The 15,416-nt window shown below is 36.6% G+C and overlaps 1 protein-coding gene across 1 annotated transcript in view; it reads left to right on the top strand.

Moving 5' to 3' along the window:
* CCDC83 (coiled-coil domain containing 83) overlaps positions 1-15,416 on the top strand; it is a 234,343-nt gene that overhangs the window by 23,404 nt on the left and 195,523 nt on the right. Inside the window, exons 2-3 of the mRNA XM_053705596.1 lie at positions 8,183-8,290; positions 10,752-10,836. Coding sequence (XP_053561571.1) covers positions 8,193-8,290; positions 10,752-10,836 — 183 coding nt within the window. The 5' untranslated portion in view covers positions 8,183-8,192. The remainder of the gene's footprint in view (positions 1-8,182; positions 8,291-10,751; positions 10,837-15,416) is intronic.

Raw genomic sequence — 15,416 nt, 5'->3', positions numbered from 1 at the left:
CCTAACACTAATCCCCTGAAGATCTTCCTACCTTGTCTTCACCATCCAGGTATCACCGATCCGTCCTGGCTCCAAGATCTTCATCCAACCCAAGGGGGGGTTGGCGATCCATAATCCGGTGCTCCAAAGTCTTCCTCCTATCCGGCAAGAAGAGGACATCCGGACCGGCAAACATCTTCTCCAAGCGGCATCTTCTATGTTCTTCCATCCGATGACGACCGGCTCCATCTTGAAGACCTCCAGCGCGGATCCATCCTCTTCTTCCGACGACTAGACGACGAATGACGGTTCCTTTAAGGGACGTCATCCAAGATGGCGTCCCTCGAATTCCGATTGGCTGATAGGATTCTATCAGCCAATCGGAATTAAGGTAGGAATTTTCTGATTGGCTGATGGAATCAGCCAATCAGAATCAAGTTCAATCCGATTGGCTGATCCAATCAGCCAATCAGATTGAGCTCGCATTCTATTGGCTGTTCCGATCAGCCAATAGAATGCGAGCTCAATCTGATTGGCTGATTGGATCAGCCAATCGGATTGAACTTGATTCTGATTGGCTGATTCCATCAGCCAATCAGAATATTCCTACCTTAATTCCGATTGGCTGATAGAATCCTATCAGCCAATCGGAATTCGAGGGACGCCATCTTGGATGACGTCCCTTAAAGGAACCGTCATTCGTCGTCTAGTCGTCGGAAGAAGAGGATGGATCCGCGCTGGAGGTCTTCAAGATGGAGCCGGTCGTCATCGGATGGAAGAACATAGAAGATGCCGCTTGGAGAAGATGTTTGCCGGTCCGGATGTCCTCTTCTTGCCGGATAGGAGGAAGACTTTGGAGCACCGGATTATGGATCGCCAACCCCCCCTTGGGTTGGATGAAGATCTTGGAGCCAGGACGGATCGGTGATACCTGGATGGTGAAGACAAGGTAGGAAGATCTTCAGGGGATTAGTGTTAGGTTTATTTAAGGGGGGTTTGGGTTAGATTAGGGGTATGTGGGTGGTGGGTTGTAATGTTGGGGGGGGGGGTATTGTATGTTTTTTTTTACAGGCAAAAGAGCTGAACTTCTTGGGGCATGCCCCGCAAAGGGCCCTGTTCAGGGCTGGTAAGGTAAAAGAGCTTGTAATTTTTGTATTTTAGAATAGGGTAGGGAATTTTTTATTTTGGGGGTCTTTGTTATTTTATTAGGGGGCTTAGAGTAGGTGTAATTAGTTTAAAATTGTTGTAATATTTTTCTTATGTTTGTAAATATTTTTTTATTTTCTGTAACTTAGTTCTTTTTTATTTTTTGTACTTTAGATAGTTTATTTAATTGTATTTATTTGTAGCAATTGTGTTTAATTAATTTATTGATAGTGTAGTGTTAGGTTAATTGTAGGTAATTGTAGGTAGTTTATTTAATTATTTTATTGATAGGGTAGTGTTAGGTTTAATTATATCTTAGGTTAGGATTTATTTTACAGGTAAATTTGTTATTATTTTAACTAGGTAACTATTAAATAGTTCTTAACTATTTAATAGCTATTGTACCTGGTTAAAATAATTACAAAGTTGCCTGTAAAATAAATATTAATCCTAAAATAGCTATAATATAATTATAATTTATATTGTAGCTATATTAGGATGTATTTTACAGGTAAGTATTTAGCTTTAAATAGGAATCATTTATTTAATAAGAGTTAATTTATTTGGTTAGATAAAAATTATATTTAACTTAGGGGGGTGTTAGTGTTAGGGTTAGACTTAGCTTTAGGGGTTAATACATTTATTAGAATAGCGGTGAGCTCCGGTCGTCAGATTAGGGGTTAATAATTGAAGGTAGGTGTCGGCGATGTTAGGGAGGGCAGATTAGGGGTTAATACTATTTATGATAGGGTTAGTGAGGCGGATTAGGGGTTAATACATTTATTATAGTAGCGCTCAGGTCCGCTCGGCAGATTAGGGGTTAATAAGTGTAGGTAGGTGTCGGCGACGTTGTGGGGGGCAGATTAGGGGTTAATAAATATAACATAGGGGTCGGCGATGTTAGGGCAGCAGATTAGGGGTACATAGGGATAACGTAGGTTGCGGCGGTTTACGGAGCGGCAGATTAGGGGTTAAAAGTGTAATGCAGGGGTCAGCGATAGCGGGGGCGGCAGATTAGGGGTTAATAAGTGTAAGGGTAGGGGTGTTTAGACTCGGGGTACATGTTAGGGTGTTAGGTGCAGACGTAGGAAGTGTTTCCCCATAGGAAACAATGGGGCTGCGTTAGGAGCTGAACGCTGCTTTTTTGCAGGTGTTAGGTTTTTTTTCAGCTCAAACAGCCCCATTGTTTCCTATGGGAGAATCGTGCACGAGCACGTTTTTGAGGCCGGCCGCGTCCGTAAGCAACTCTGGTATCGAGAGTTGCATTTGCGGTAAATATGCTCTACGCTCCTTTTTTAGAGCCTAACGCAGCATTTGTTTTAACTCTCGATACCAGAGTTAAATTTATGGTGCGGCCAGAAAAAAAACCCGCGGAGCGTTAACAGCCCTTTTACCGCCAAACTCCAAATCTAGCCGTTAGTTTTTCCAGCCTGCACTGTAAATAATTACTCAATGTCTTCAATAAAGATTTGAAAAGTGTTATTAGTTTAGTCATATTGTGTTTGCCTATAATTGTGATTTAGATAAAGGGCAAACCATATTTTATGAGTAATCAATGCAGAAATCCAGGTAATACATTAGGCATATATACTAATGAACATTTGAATTTCATAAAACTTCTTTGGCTGAAAGAGGGTTAATAAGTGTAATTTCTGAGGGGTTTATACAGTCCCTAGAAGTTTATATGGTCTAAGCAGAAGTTAATATAAGAAAAGTGAGGGGATCAGATTATTTACAACATGTATTTTGTCCCACAGTGGTCTATTTACTAGCAGTGCAGCTTTCCTTTTCTGCAAGTTTCTAAAAAAAAAAAAAAATAGGACTGTCCAGTATATTGAAGCTCCATCCATCTGTTGTTAATACATGCGATGGCCGGCTATCCCAGGCTACCTATGCTGGGTGTCAGGCAGTGTGGCAGCCAGGCCCAGCACTTTGTTTCCTCTTACTCCCCCTGCATATAGAGATTCCACAGGTGATACCTTAAAGACAGCTAATTGTTTGCAATCTGCCATTGCTTTCCTAGTCACCCTTACAGTAAAGACATTCATGCCCCCCAAATACCAACTTGGCTTTGGATGATGTCAGAACATTCTAGACAGATACCAACCAATCACACAGTACTGTTCCACTTATGTTAACATAATGTGAGTAAGTTTAACAGTGCTTGTAAATATTTTGTCAATAAAGTTATTTTGCTATTTGAATACGAGACGTTATTTGTACAGTGTGAAAATGAGTACAGTGTTTGAACTTCAAGATAGGATGCAGCTTTTAAAGAAAATAAAGTGCAAGCAACAAATTATTAATATTATGTTTACAACATAAATGTAGAATAGAGACTTTTAGTTTTCCATTATTTTTTACGTTACCGTCTGGGAACGTCTTTATTTTTTTCACTTTATAGTGATATAAATAGCGCTATTGAGACTATAGACTTCCAGTATTTTTCACAGCATGACAACACATACTCTAAATTGGAGATACCGATACCATCATCCGACATTTAGCTGAGACGCTGTCTGCTTTCTGCCAATTTATCTGGGAAATGAGTAGAACTGTTAATAAACTAATTGGTGATTATTTAATTGTTTTGCAAAGTGTCATTTCCCTTTTAATAATATTTAACAGCTACTTAATGATTGATGTACCAATATCAATCTCTCGAGGAGCAGTTTTTACTCTTCATACAAGAGCCATAGTGATGTTTTTTTATTGTCACAAGGAAAAAAAAACAATTTATGGCACTTTACACATATGCTCAAAGTGATGTAGCAGATATATAGAAAGCTGACTAGAAAATATCACAACATAAAAAATAATAGAATTTATTCAGAAAATGATGGCTTAAACTAAATCAAAATTTGGTGCCGAAATTAACATTGTGGGATGACAAATTTAGCACTTTGCCTGTATGTGATACATTGCTAGGAAACCTATTAAAAGAGACACTGAGATTGTACTATACTGTCTTTAAAGGGCCATAATACCCAAATGTTTAAACACTTGAAAGTGATGCAGCATAGCTGTAAAAAGCTGACTAGAAAATATCACCTGAACATCTCTATGTAAAAAAGAAAGATATTTTACCTCAAAAGTTCCTCAGTAGCCACATCCAATTGTAAAGGACTTCTAAGCAGCAAATCAGTATGTCTGTCCTAGCTTAGGGGATGAGCCTCATGCACTCTCATATTATTTCACCAATCAGGTAAAGGAAGTTTACAATGAAATCTCATGAGAGTCAAGTCAAATCTCATGAGATCACAGTAAAAGTTCATGACCTCAGCACTGCTGATGCTGATTGGCTGCTGTTCATTTCTTCTTCTTTTTTTTTTTTTTTTTTTAACCTGCAGCTGGGCAGCAGCTGAGAATTTCAAACAACTTTCCAATGTACTTCTATTATTTAATTTGCTTTCTTCTCTGGTTATCCTTTGCTGAAAGGTTTATCTAGGCAAGCTCAGGAGCAGTAGAGAAGCTAGGTTCTTTCTAGCTGTTGATTGGTGGATGCATATATATTGATTGTGATTGGCTCACCCATGTGTTTAGTTAGAAACCATTAGTGCATTGCTGCTCCTTCAACAAATGATACCAAGAGAATGAAACAGATTAGATAATAAAAGTAAATTAGAAAGTTGTTTAAAATGGTATTCTCTATCTGAATCATGAAAGGAAAATTTTGGGTTTAATGTCCCTTTAATATAATACTGAAAATTGGGCTTCCAAATTTCTGTTAGTCTATATAGACTACAGATTTAACATGGCTCTATTTATAACTGTGCAGTGTCACCTTGACCACTTGCTTTATGGACACTAAAAGGCCCATTTATCAAGCTCTGAATGGAGCTTGAGGGCCCGTGTTTCTGGCGAGTCTTCAGACTTGCCAGAAACGCAAGTTATGGAGCAGCAGTCTAAAGACCGCTGCTCCATAACCTGTCCACCTGCTCTGATGAGGCGGACAGAGATCAACACAATTCAACCCGATCGAGTATGATCGGGTTGATTGACACTCCCCTGCTGGCGGCCAATCGCAGAATCTGCAGGGGGTGGCGTTGCACCAGCAGCTCACAAGAGCTGCCGGTGCAATGCTGAATATGGAGAGTGTATTGCTCTCCGCATTTAGCGAGGTCTGTCGGACTTGATCCGCACTGTCAGATCAGGTCCGACAGACCTTTGATAAATAGGTCTCTAAACCTTTTTTTAATATTTAAACTGATACAATTTTAAAAATGCATCATATTATTCTTAGCTTAAAGGGACTTTAAAGGGATATGAAACCCAACATTTTTCTGTCATGATTCAGACAAGATGCGATTTTAAACTTTCTAATTTGCTTCTATTATCAATTTTTCTTCATTCTTTTTGTATCTTTTGTTAAAAGTATGCTTAGGAGCCGGCCCCTTTCTGCAACATTATATGGCAGCAGTTTTGCAAGAATGTTATTCATTTGCAAGAGAACTAGATGGCAGCATTGCTGGGAAGCATTGCGCTCATGAGAGCCCGCTTCCATAGTCTCCAATGGGAGCTTCGTTCTCATGCCGTGAGACATGGCATGAGAACAAGCGCAGTGAAAGGGGTAAATTGGCAGTGATGGCAACAAATTGTAACTATATATGTATATGCTTATATACATATATATTTATGTGTTTATCTGTGTATATAGACATATTAACACATAAATATATATGTATATAAGCATATACATATATATTTACTGGGAACACACAGTTTCCATAGACCGCAATGTAAGGGCACTTTTCAGTGCAGTTGTTTTTCTAACATGCTATAGCCTCCAACTTTAGCCCCGCAAAACTGCTAAGTGCAGTTACTTAAAAATGAAATAATGCTACTATCTTTATTTTTTAATAAAGTATATTACATTGTATTTGGGGGACATTTGGTGGACATTTATAAAATTAACCAGAGATCTGATCTTTGGTTAATTTTATAAGCGCTAATTGCGACCGCAATTTTATGGTAGCAATAACCAGCCACTTGTAATGGCTAGTTATTTATTGCGCACCCGCAAACGGGCAAATTTGGACGCACAATAAATTAGTGCTCCACTTGTAATGTAGGCCTTAGGGGTTGATTTATCAAAGGCTTTGCAAACCTTTCGAACCCCTACGACTGCACTTTCTCACAAGAGAACCTGCAGTCCGTATTTAACAAGCAGCGGTCATCACACCGCTGCTTCCCTAACATCTTCACCACCTCTAAGGTTGCGAATTTTAATCTCCATGGTCTCGTCCGACCGGGAAGATTGACAGCACCTGCCTGCATGTGATTGCATTTGCGCGGGCAGGGGGTGGCGTTGCACACGACTGCAAAATTGCGTTTTTGTGCAATGCTGAATTCCGGCAGCGAAATTCAGCCAGCCAGAGGCGAGCTGCGGTGGACACGGGTGAATATGTAAGCCCCTGTCCACCACAGGATGAAAAATTGACCCCTTAGTGTTTAATGTTTAAATATATCTTTCTATGTGGTAAAAGCAATGTTTGAAAATTGCTGCCATAGAGTGCTCTATGGATGTGAACGCCACCTACCAAGGTATTAGAATTATATTATTATACTTTATTTAAAAAGCACCAACATATTCTGCAGCGCTGTCCATGGGTAAACTGATGTAAGTAAAACACTGATACAACTTGTAAGAGACAAGACAAAATTTGACATGAATTACATGAGGACTTTAGGGCCCTATTCCCAGAGGAACTTACAAATCTAGAACGGCTGGAGGGTGAGAAACAGGAGGTGAGGACTACAATGGTGAGAATAATGTTAATACAGAGTTAGATGAGGGCAATTGTTAGGTAGGTGGAATTTATTTGTTACAAGGTTATGTGGTAGGCTTCTCTAAACAAAAATGTCTTTAGGGAGCGTTTAAAAAAAGGCAGATAGAAGGCTGATTAAGGGAAAGTCTGACAGCGCAAGGAAGTCCGTTCCAGTGAATTGGTGCCGCACAAGAGAAGTCATGCGGTTTAGCATATGAAGAGGTGATAATAGAAGATGCAAGGAGCAGGTCATTGTTGGATCTTAGGGGGCCGGTATATTCATCAACTAAGAATACCCAAATAACTAAGTGAATTTGATCGTAGAAGTAAATTGGAAAATTTAGTACATTTAGGGCTAGATTACAAGTGGATCGATAATTTATCACAATTTGCGCATTTGCAGGCATGCAATAAATAAACAGCACTTACAAAATGAATCAGATCTCTGGTTAATTTTATAAATGTGAGCGAAATGCCCCCAAAATACAGTGTAGTGTATTTTATTAAAAATAAAAATATTATAGTGTTTTTTATTTTTAATAAAATAACTGCACTAGGCAGTATTTGGGGGGTAAAGTTGGTAGGTGGGAGGAAGTGCCCTTACATTGTGGTCTATGGGAACTGTGTATCCCAGTAAATATATATGTATATGCTTATATACATATATATTTATATGTTAATATGTGTATATATAAACACATAAATATATATGTATATAAGCATATACATATATTTATATTTGCTGCCATGACGGTATCAGAACGAGGCTCCCATTGGAGCCTATGGATGCTCACTCTTGTAAGGGCAATGTTTCCCAGAAATGCGAATGCCAGGTCGAGTTTGCTTTGCGGCTAACTTGTAATGCCAGTGCCCATTTGCGTGTGCTGGTAATACTCAGTGGAGCACAAATATCACTTTCGTGAAAGCTATATTTTGCACTCCACTTGTAATCTAACCCTAAATAGATTTCATGCTCCTCCCTCTAACCATGGGTGCTGCCATTTTGGAGGTAGGTATCTCGAGCACTACAGGCAGGAAATAGTGCTGCCATCTAGTGCTCTTGCAAACTGATAACATTCTTGAAAAACTGCTGCCATATATTGTTCCAGAAATGGACTTATAATACCAGCGCACATTAGCGTGCGTTGGTATTGCTCAGTGGAGTGTAAATATCGCTTGTGTTATGTACCTTTCTGGAGAAAAATGTCTTAGAAATAATCATACAATTACACAATAAAGCAGTTAATGTGGTTTTAACAGCAATTTTTTTTTTATCCTTATCATTCCAGTTCTTCCAAAATGGGAAAGAAAGGAAAGGGTGGAAAAAAGAAAAAAAGAGGGAATAAGGAAAACAAAGAGGATAAAATGACGTTTGCAGAAGCTCTCTTGGCTTACCAGTAAGTCGTACGGTTCTTTCACCAGAAGTCTGTGTAATGGTTTAGCAAATGTTCCTTTCTTTCATGTAATTGGCAAGAGTCCATGAGCTAGTGACGTATGGGATATACATTCCTACCAGGAGGGGCAAAGTTTCCCAAACCTCAAAATGCCTATAAATACACCCCCCACCACACCCACAATTCAGTTTTACAAACTTTGCCTCCAAGGGAGGTGGTGATGTAAGTTTGTGCTAAGATTTCTACGTTGATATGCGCTTCTCAGCATTGTTGAAGCCCGATTCCTCACAGAGTACAGTGAATGTCAGAGGGATGTGAAGGGAGTATCTATCACCTATTGATTTTATGGTTTTCCTCACGGGAAATCTTTTCAAAGGTTCTGTGTTATCGGTCGTAGAGATTCATCTCCTACCTCCCTTTTCAGATCGACGATATACTCTTATATATACCATTACCTCTACTGATAACCGTTTCAGTACTGGTTTGGCTATCTGCTATATGTGGATCGGTGTCTTTTGGTAAGTATGTTTTTATTACTTAAGACACTCTCAGCTATGGTTTGGCACTGTATGTATTAATATAAGGTTTTAAATATATGTATTGTACTTATATTTGCCATTAATCAGGTTTATGTATATTTCCTTTTGCAGACTATCAGTTTCAAATTAGGAAACATATTTAGGAAATTATTTTTTCTTACCTGGGGTATAGTCTTTTCTTCAAATTGACTACTTTTTCATTAATTTTCGCGGGACAAAATAGGATTGTGAGGTCGCAAAAGGCTGATATTTATTGCGTCATTCTTGGTACGAGAATTTTTTTGGCACGAAGGTACGTTCGATGACGCAAATTCGTCATTTCTGGCATCTTAGTTGATGCCAGGTTTCCTTGCACAAAGTTGCGTCTGCCATGACGTGACTTGTGTCATTTCAGGATGTTGTTAGCGCCAAAAAAATTCATCCTTCCCGCAAATACAAACATATAGCCATCCTTTAGTATAACTTAAACAGCTCACTGAGAACCTCCAGGCCAGATGTTCAGTTATGCTCAATGACCATCTGTACCAAGCACCCTGTACTTTGTCTTTACAATTTTTGGTTTGGTTATGACAAGACCCTATAGTTGGTTGGGGATGTTGATTGTTACATTGTGTGGGCAACAATGAACTAGCCTTTTATTGCCTTTTATATTACTGAGTACAAAGAGGTGGAAAAGAAAGCTCTAAAAGCTAAATCGTGAAAGGACATAAAAATATAAAAATATATTGACCACATGTTTGGGGGGTGGAAGGGTTGTTATGCAATAAAACGGTTATATGAACTAATAGTAGCGTGCACGCTCTATATAAATGTCATAGCAATGTTCTGTATATACTTCCAAAGAAAATGGGGTATAGAGTAGTATGCTGGGGTTTCTTCCCCACTGTAGCTCAAAAAGGCTGTGTACTCACAGTTCCTTGATATCCTCCACAGGCTGCTTACCCATCCAGAGGCACGATTACTGTGTGAAGTAAGAACTTGCAGCCTGGTGACTTTTTGAAGACAAAAACGAAGTGTGTAAATGTTTACAAAACAGATTCGGTGGTTGCCTCAAGTACTCCTGACCAGCAGTGGTCACGTGGTAACGTGTTTCGGCCCTCCAATTGGCCTTTGTCAAACCATGACACTATGTTAATCTGTACTACTTGTTTTTTATCTGCAATATACCAACATCTTCGCTAAATACGTTCTAGCTATGCATGTTTTTATGTGATGTCATATGTTTTTATGCAAGGAGCTTGTTTTATACAATTGTGTACTTATGCCATTTGGCTTCTGCAATAAAGCATTGTTTTTTATATTTAAAGCAACAGTTTTATTGAATAATACCCCTTCCACCACCCAAACATTTGGTCAATATAATTTTATGTCCTTTGAGGATTTAGCTTTTAGTACTTAATTTCCACCTCTTTGTACTTGCTCACTTTCTAGACACTTTGGGAGAGTGTCCAATTTAAGGAAGCTTTCCTCTATAGTGGTTTTTCTACCCTTACCTACACTAGCCTTTTATTGTCAGCATTGGTTGAGATTTTCCATAATTGCTTATAGAATGCATAGATTTATTTGTCAATTCATATTGCAACTGCTAATTAAAAATTCATTGAAAAATATATCTTTTAACCTTTTAAAGCCGTTATGCCGTTCCATTCCGTCATAATTAGACTGGGCTTTAAAGCCGTTATGACGGAATGGAACGTCATAACTAACGGCTGTCCTGAAGCCTTCTGTGCTTCAGGGATTTAATCGCGGTCTGGAGGGCGTTCCTAGGATTGTAGGGACGCCCCCCAGATGCGATCCAATAATTGAAATCTCGCGATCGTATGCACGATCGCGTAGTTTCAATTTGTCTACATCGGAACAGTTGTTCCGATGTAGGCACTTTAACCCTGTCACGAAAGGGTTAATATATGTTTTTTTGTGTTTAGGATTCAGATAAAAGAAGCTACAATTAATGAACTGTTGACTGAAGTTAAACAAGTTGAAGAAAAGAATGCAAGATATAAAGAAAGGGTGAGTGATATTTTGTTGTTACAGCCCTGATAACAGCTTCCAACCTTTTTCTCCACAGTTCACCACTCTCAAGAAGATAGTCTTTATCTGTCACTAAGCTGACATGTCTGAAATATATTAATTTTACCTTATATAAATTACAGGCCAGATAATTAGAGGAGCGCTATAGTTTGCGTGCGAGCATCAACGGTTTTTCATGTTCCTTTGCGTGCAAGTTAAATTGTGCTCATATTACAAGTTGGATGTAAATGCAAACGCATAAGTGCATTTGCGATTTACGCTAGATTAATTACTGCAACCTCAGAAATGTGGTTAACTGTTTCGCAAAACTAAAAAGTATCATAAAACACATCAAAAATACATTACAAACTCATAATAACGCCATCTAATAAAAAATATTAACAAAAAAAATATTGCACACAAAAGTTATAAAGGCTCAAAGATATGAGATGACAGACAAAGGGCTTTAACATAGAGATACATACACATCTCTAAAGATGTATATGTATGTATATTTATATGTCTATATATGTGTACATATGTATTTATATGTGTATATATGTATTTATATGTGTATATATGTATTTATATGTGTATATATGTGTATATATGTATTTATATGTGTATATATGTATTTATATGTGTATATATGTATTTATATGTGTATATATGTATTTATATGTGTATATATGTATTTACAGACATGTATACACATATAAACACATATGTACACATATATAGAAATGCATTGGAGCTCTTTGCTGTCAAGTACATGAAAACATGTAAAAGCATATTTATGCAATATTCGTTTTTTAATAAATGTCTCAACTATGTATGTACTGTGAATATTTTACATTCTATTGTTCTGCACATAAGGGAATATGTTCTAAGTATTTTGGGCAGAAGCTCTGACAGGGTGAAGGTTCTCTGATGACTGCCTTATGTTACAGTCTATATGTATTTATTAGATCTACAGCTATCTGCAATAATGAATGTTATATTTAAGTATATCTAATATACTGTTTATTTTTAATTGATTAAAGGGAAATGCTTATACACTAAAGAGTTATAGCATTATATTGCTTTCACTTACTGTATGTTTATAGTACATTTTTTGCATTTAAAAGTGTAATTTCCATTAATGCACTTGATGTATATTGTCATATACTAATTTTTGGTATTTGCTAAAATTTGAAATTGTATATACCTTTTGCAAATAACAAATGTAAATATTTTTTCATATGTATTCCTGTATATATATATATATATATATATATATATATATATATATATATATATATATATATATATATATATATATATATATATATGTGTCTATATATAAAAAGCTCTTACTAAGGAAAGTCTCTAAAAAGATCCATCAGTGCAATGAAATAATCATGGGAATCATTAAAGGCAAATGTGAATCCACAAAGATTGGTTTAGCACACGTTACAAAAAGAGTTTAGGTACTCCTTTAGGAGTGCAGCCAATGAGACCAAATAGTTATACAAACCAGGGGTTATTTCTGCACATTCACTTGCAGATAAGCAAAACATTTATAAATGGCTGCAAAAAACACTTATGCTTTCATATTACAATTGGGATCTTAGTCACACAATATGTTGGTATTCTGCTTAGCCAGTCACAAGTTATCCAATGCTAACTGGTCCTAATACTACAATACTTTGCCTTTATGGGCTGAATCATTACAGCTTTTTCTCTGTATAATAGTATGAGACTCCCTGGCTTTATATACAACTCCAATACACGGGCTAGATTACAAGTGGTACAATATCGTGACTGCGTTAACTTTTTCTCACATTACAAGTTGAAAGTAAACATGTTTGCTGAACCTCAATAAAATTTAACGTGTTGCGTAAAGGCTGACTTAAAAAAACAGTTACTCAAATAAACTCTATATGATAAAAAATTTTTATAAGGGTTCAAAGGTATATGGTATATGACCATGTATTTAAATGCTATAGGGCTAAATATATAAATATATATGTTATGAAATGGTCATGAAACCCAAGTCCAAACTTTCTATTTTACTTCAGTTATCACATTTAATTCATTCTCTTGCTATCCTTTGTTAAAAAAAGCAGCAATGCACTACTTAGAGCTACATAAACACATGTATACACATTTATACAAATGTGTATATATATATATATATATATATATATATATATATACATACATACACACACACACACACTTTGGAGCCCTTTCCACTTAAATACCTTAAAACTTTAAAAAAAAAATGTATTCAATAAATATTTTACATTCCAATGTTCTTATATAAGGGAAATGTATATATCTTTAGACATCAAAGCTTAGGCCAGTAGACTGGAAACAAATGTTCCTGGCTAGTTTGCAAAGCACTGTGCGGCGAAACGCGCGTCAACTGAGTGCTATGGCAGAGCACATTTGTTTCCCATCTACTAGCCTAAGCTTTGTTGCCAAAAGAATCCCTTTTACTAAACAGAGATCACCCGTCGTGGACACAGTACCGCTGACTGGCAACGTCAGCCTGAGGTGACAAGACACAGCCTTAACCAGGCGAAGTAAGTAAGTGTAAGTAAGCGAGGTAAGGTTCTTACCTGTTTGCAAGGAGTTGAAATCCGACTGATAACCCACTGTTTGACAAAAGCAAACAAGGCTTTACGGAGCTCCCTGGCAGCAGCTTGTAGGAGATCACCTGATATTGCTGACCAGAAACGGCAGTCTAAGGCTACAAGACAGTCACACTAGGGGATCCAGAGTTTTTGATTGGAATGTTAGGAGTTAAAATCCGACAGACAACCCGCTGCTTGAAATAAGTAAGCTCCCTGGCAGCATCCTGCATCTAATTGATCTCAGCTTGAGGAACATCAGGCATACGGCTTATACGGCCGCTGGATAATTTCAAGTCAAACTACCAGTAGTATTTATTTGCATCACTTTTTTGGAGAGGGACATTCCTCATTAATGAACGAAGCTCTTTGGTCTTACATGTATGTTTAACAGTTATTGCGATTAAAATCGCAATCACAATATTTCATGCCCAAAATCGCGATATTAATTTTTTCCCATATCACCCAGCCATAGTTTAAAGGTTTTAATGTATATTAATATAACAATGTTGGTTGTGCAAAGCTGGGGAATGTATTGTAAAGTCATTATCTATCTCTTTAAACAATAACAATGTTTGTGTTGACTGTCCCTTTAAGGTGCGCTATGTAAATGCTAAATACAATAAAATATTGAAAACATAATTATTAATAATTATATTTATTGTAAAATATTTACATATGTGTGTTATAAATATGTTTGTTATAAATAGGAACCAATTTAAAATAATTTTTTAAAATTTAGACGAAATTTGTGTCAAAATCATGCTTTTTAATAATCAAATAAATTGACAAATATTAATAATTATTATAGATGTTTTTAAAAATTGTAAACAAAATTATTTTAATATAAATGTATATTTTACAGTAACTAATTCTACCTGTGCTCTAACCCGACACCGCTTTAGATCTACAGTGCAAACCCCAAAGTGTGTTACACATTTTTTACATTCCAATGTACTTTTAACTTATAATAGGAATGCTAACATGTGCGTGCAAAAAATTTACTTCTGCCGGTGAAAGCGCTAAATAGAGTTCCACTTGTAATCTAGCCCACTGTCAGGAGTACACCTGAGCTTGGGTGAGATGCTTTAACCAATAGAAGATGATCCCTTTTTTTTTTTTTTTTTTAAACACAAATCCACTACGAACACCTAACAAAAAAAAGTTTAAAGGGACAGGAAACCCCAAAATTGTCTTTCATGATTCAGATAGAACATACAATTTTAAACAACGTTCCAATTTACTTCATTCTTTTGTTATCCTTTGCTGAAGGAACATCATTGCACTACTGACAGCTTAGCCAATCACAAGAGACAAATGTGTGCTGGAACCAATCAGCATCTAGCTCCCACTAGTGTAAGATAAGTGCCTATCATTTTTAAACAACCAACACCAAGAGAATGAAGCACATTTGAAAATTGAAGTGAATTTAAAGTAACACAGCAAAAAGCTCATTTAAAGAATGCAGAAAAAAATAGTTTAATCTATACAGTAAAAAGCATATTCTGCTATTCTCCATTCCAGAGAATTTCTTTCCAGTACCCCTTTTTCAGAGAATTGGGGGAGATCTGCCCATGTGAGCGTTGGCGTTATATAACTCTCCATGCAGGCAAATCCTAGATAATCAGTTATGTTTACACTGGACTGTTTCTTTAGCACATAATAATTGTGTGTTATAAATAGGAACCAATTCAAAATCTTTTTTTAAAATTTAGACACAATTTGTGTCAGAATCATGCTTTTTAATGATCAAATAACATTGTATAGCACTTGCGATACTCTATTTAAAAAGTATCCAGTTTATATTTACATTGCACTAAAATACATTAGTTTGCATTTGATCTTCAATACATAATTATACATATCATTACCAAAAGAATTTCTTATAGAGACTGTCTTTCATTATTTGTATATAAACTAGATAATTATGCACTTGTTAGAACATCACAACAGGCTTGTAGG

Source organism: Bombina bombina, chromosome 3 (assembly GCF_027579735.1).
Source record: "Bombina bombina isolate aBomBom1 chromosome 3, aBomBom1.pri, whole genome shotgun sequence".
Lineage (NCBI taxonomy): Eukaryota > Metazoa > Chordata > Amphibia > Anura > Bombinatoridae > Bombina > Bombina bombina.
The sequence above is the reverse complement of the archived record's forward strand: the minus strand, read 5'-3'. Positions and strand labels throughout refer to the sequence as shown.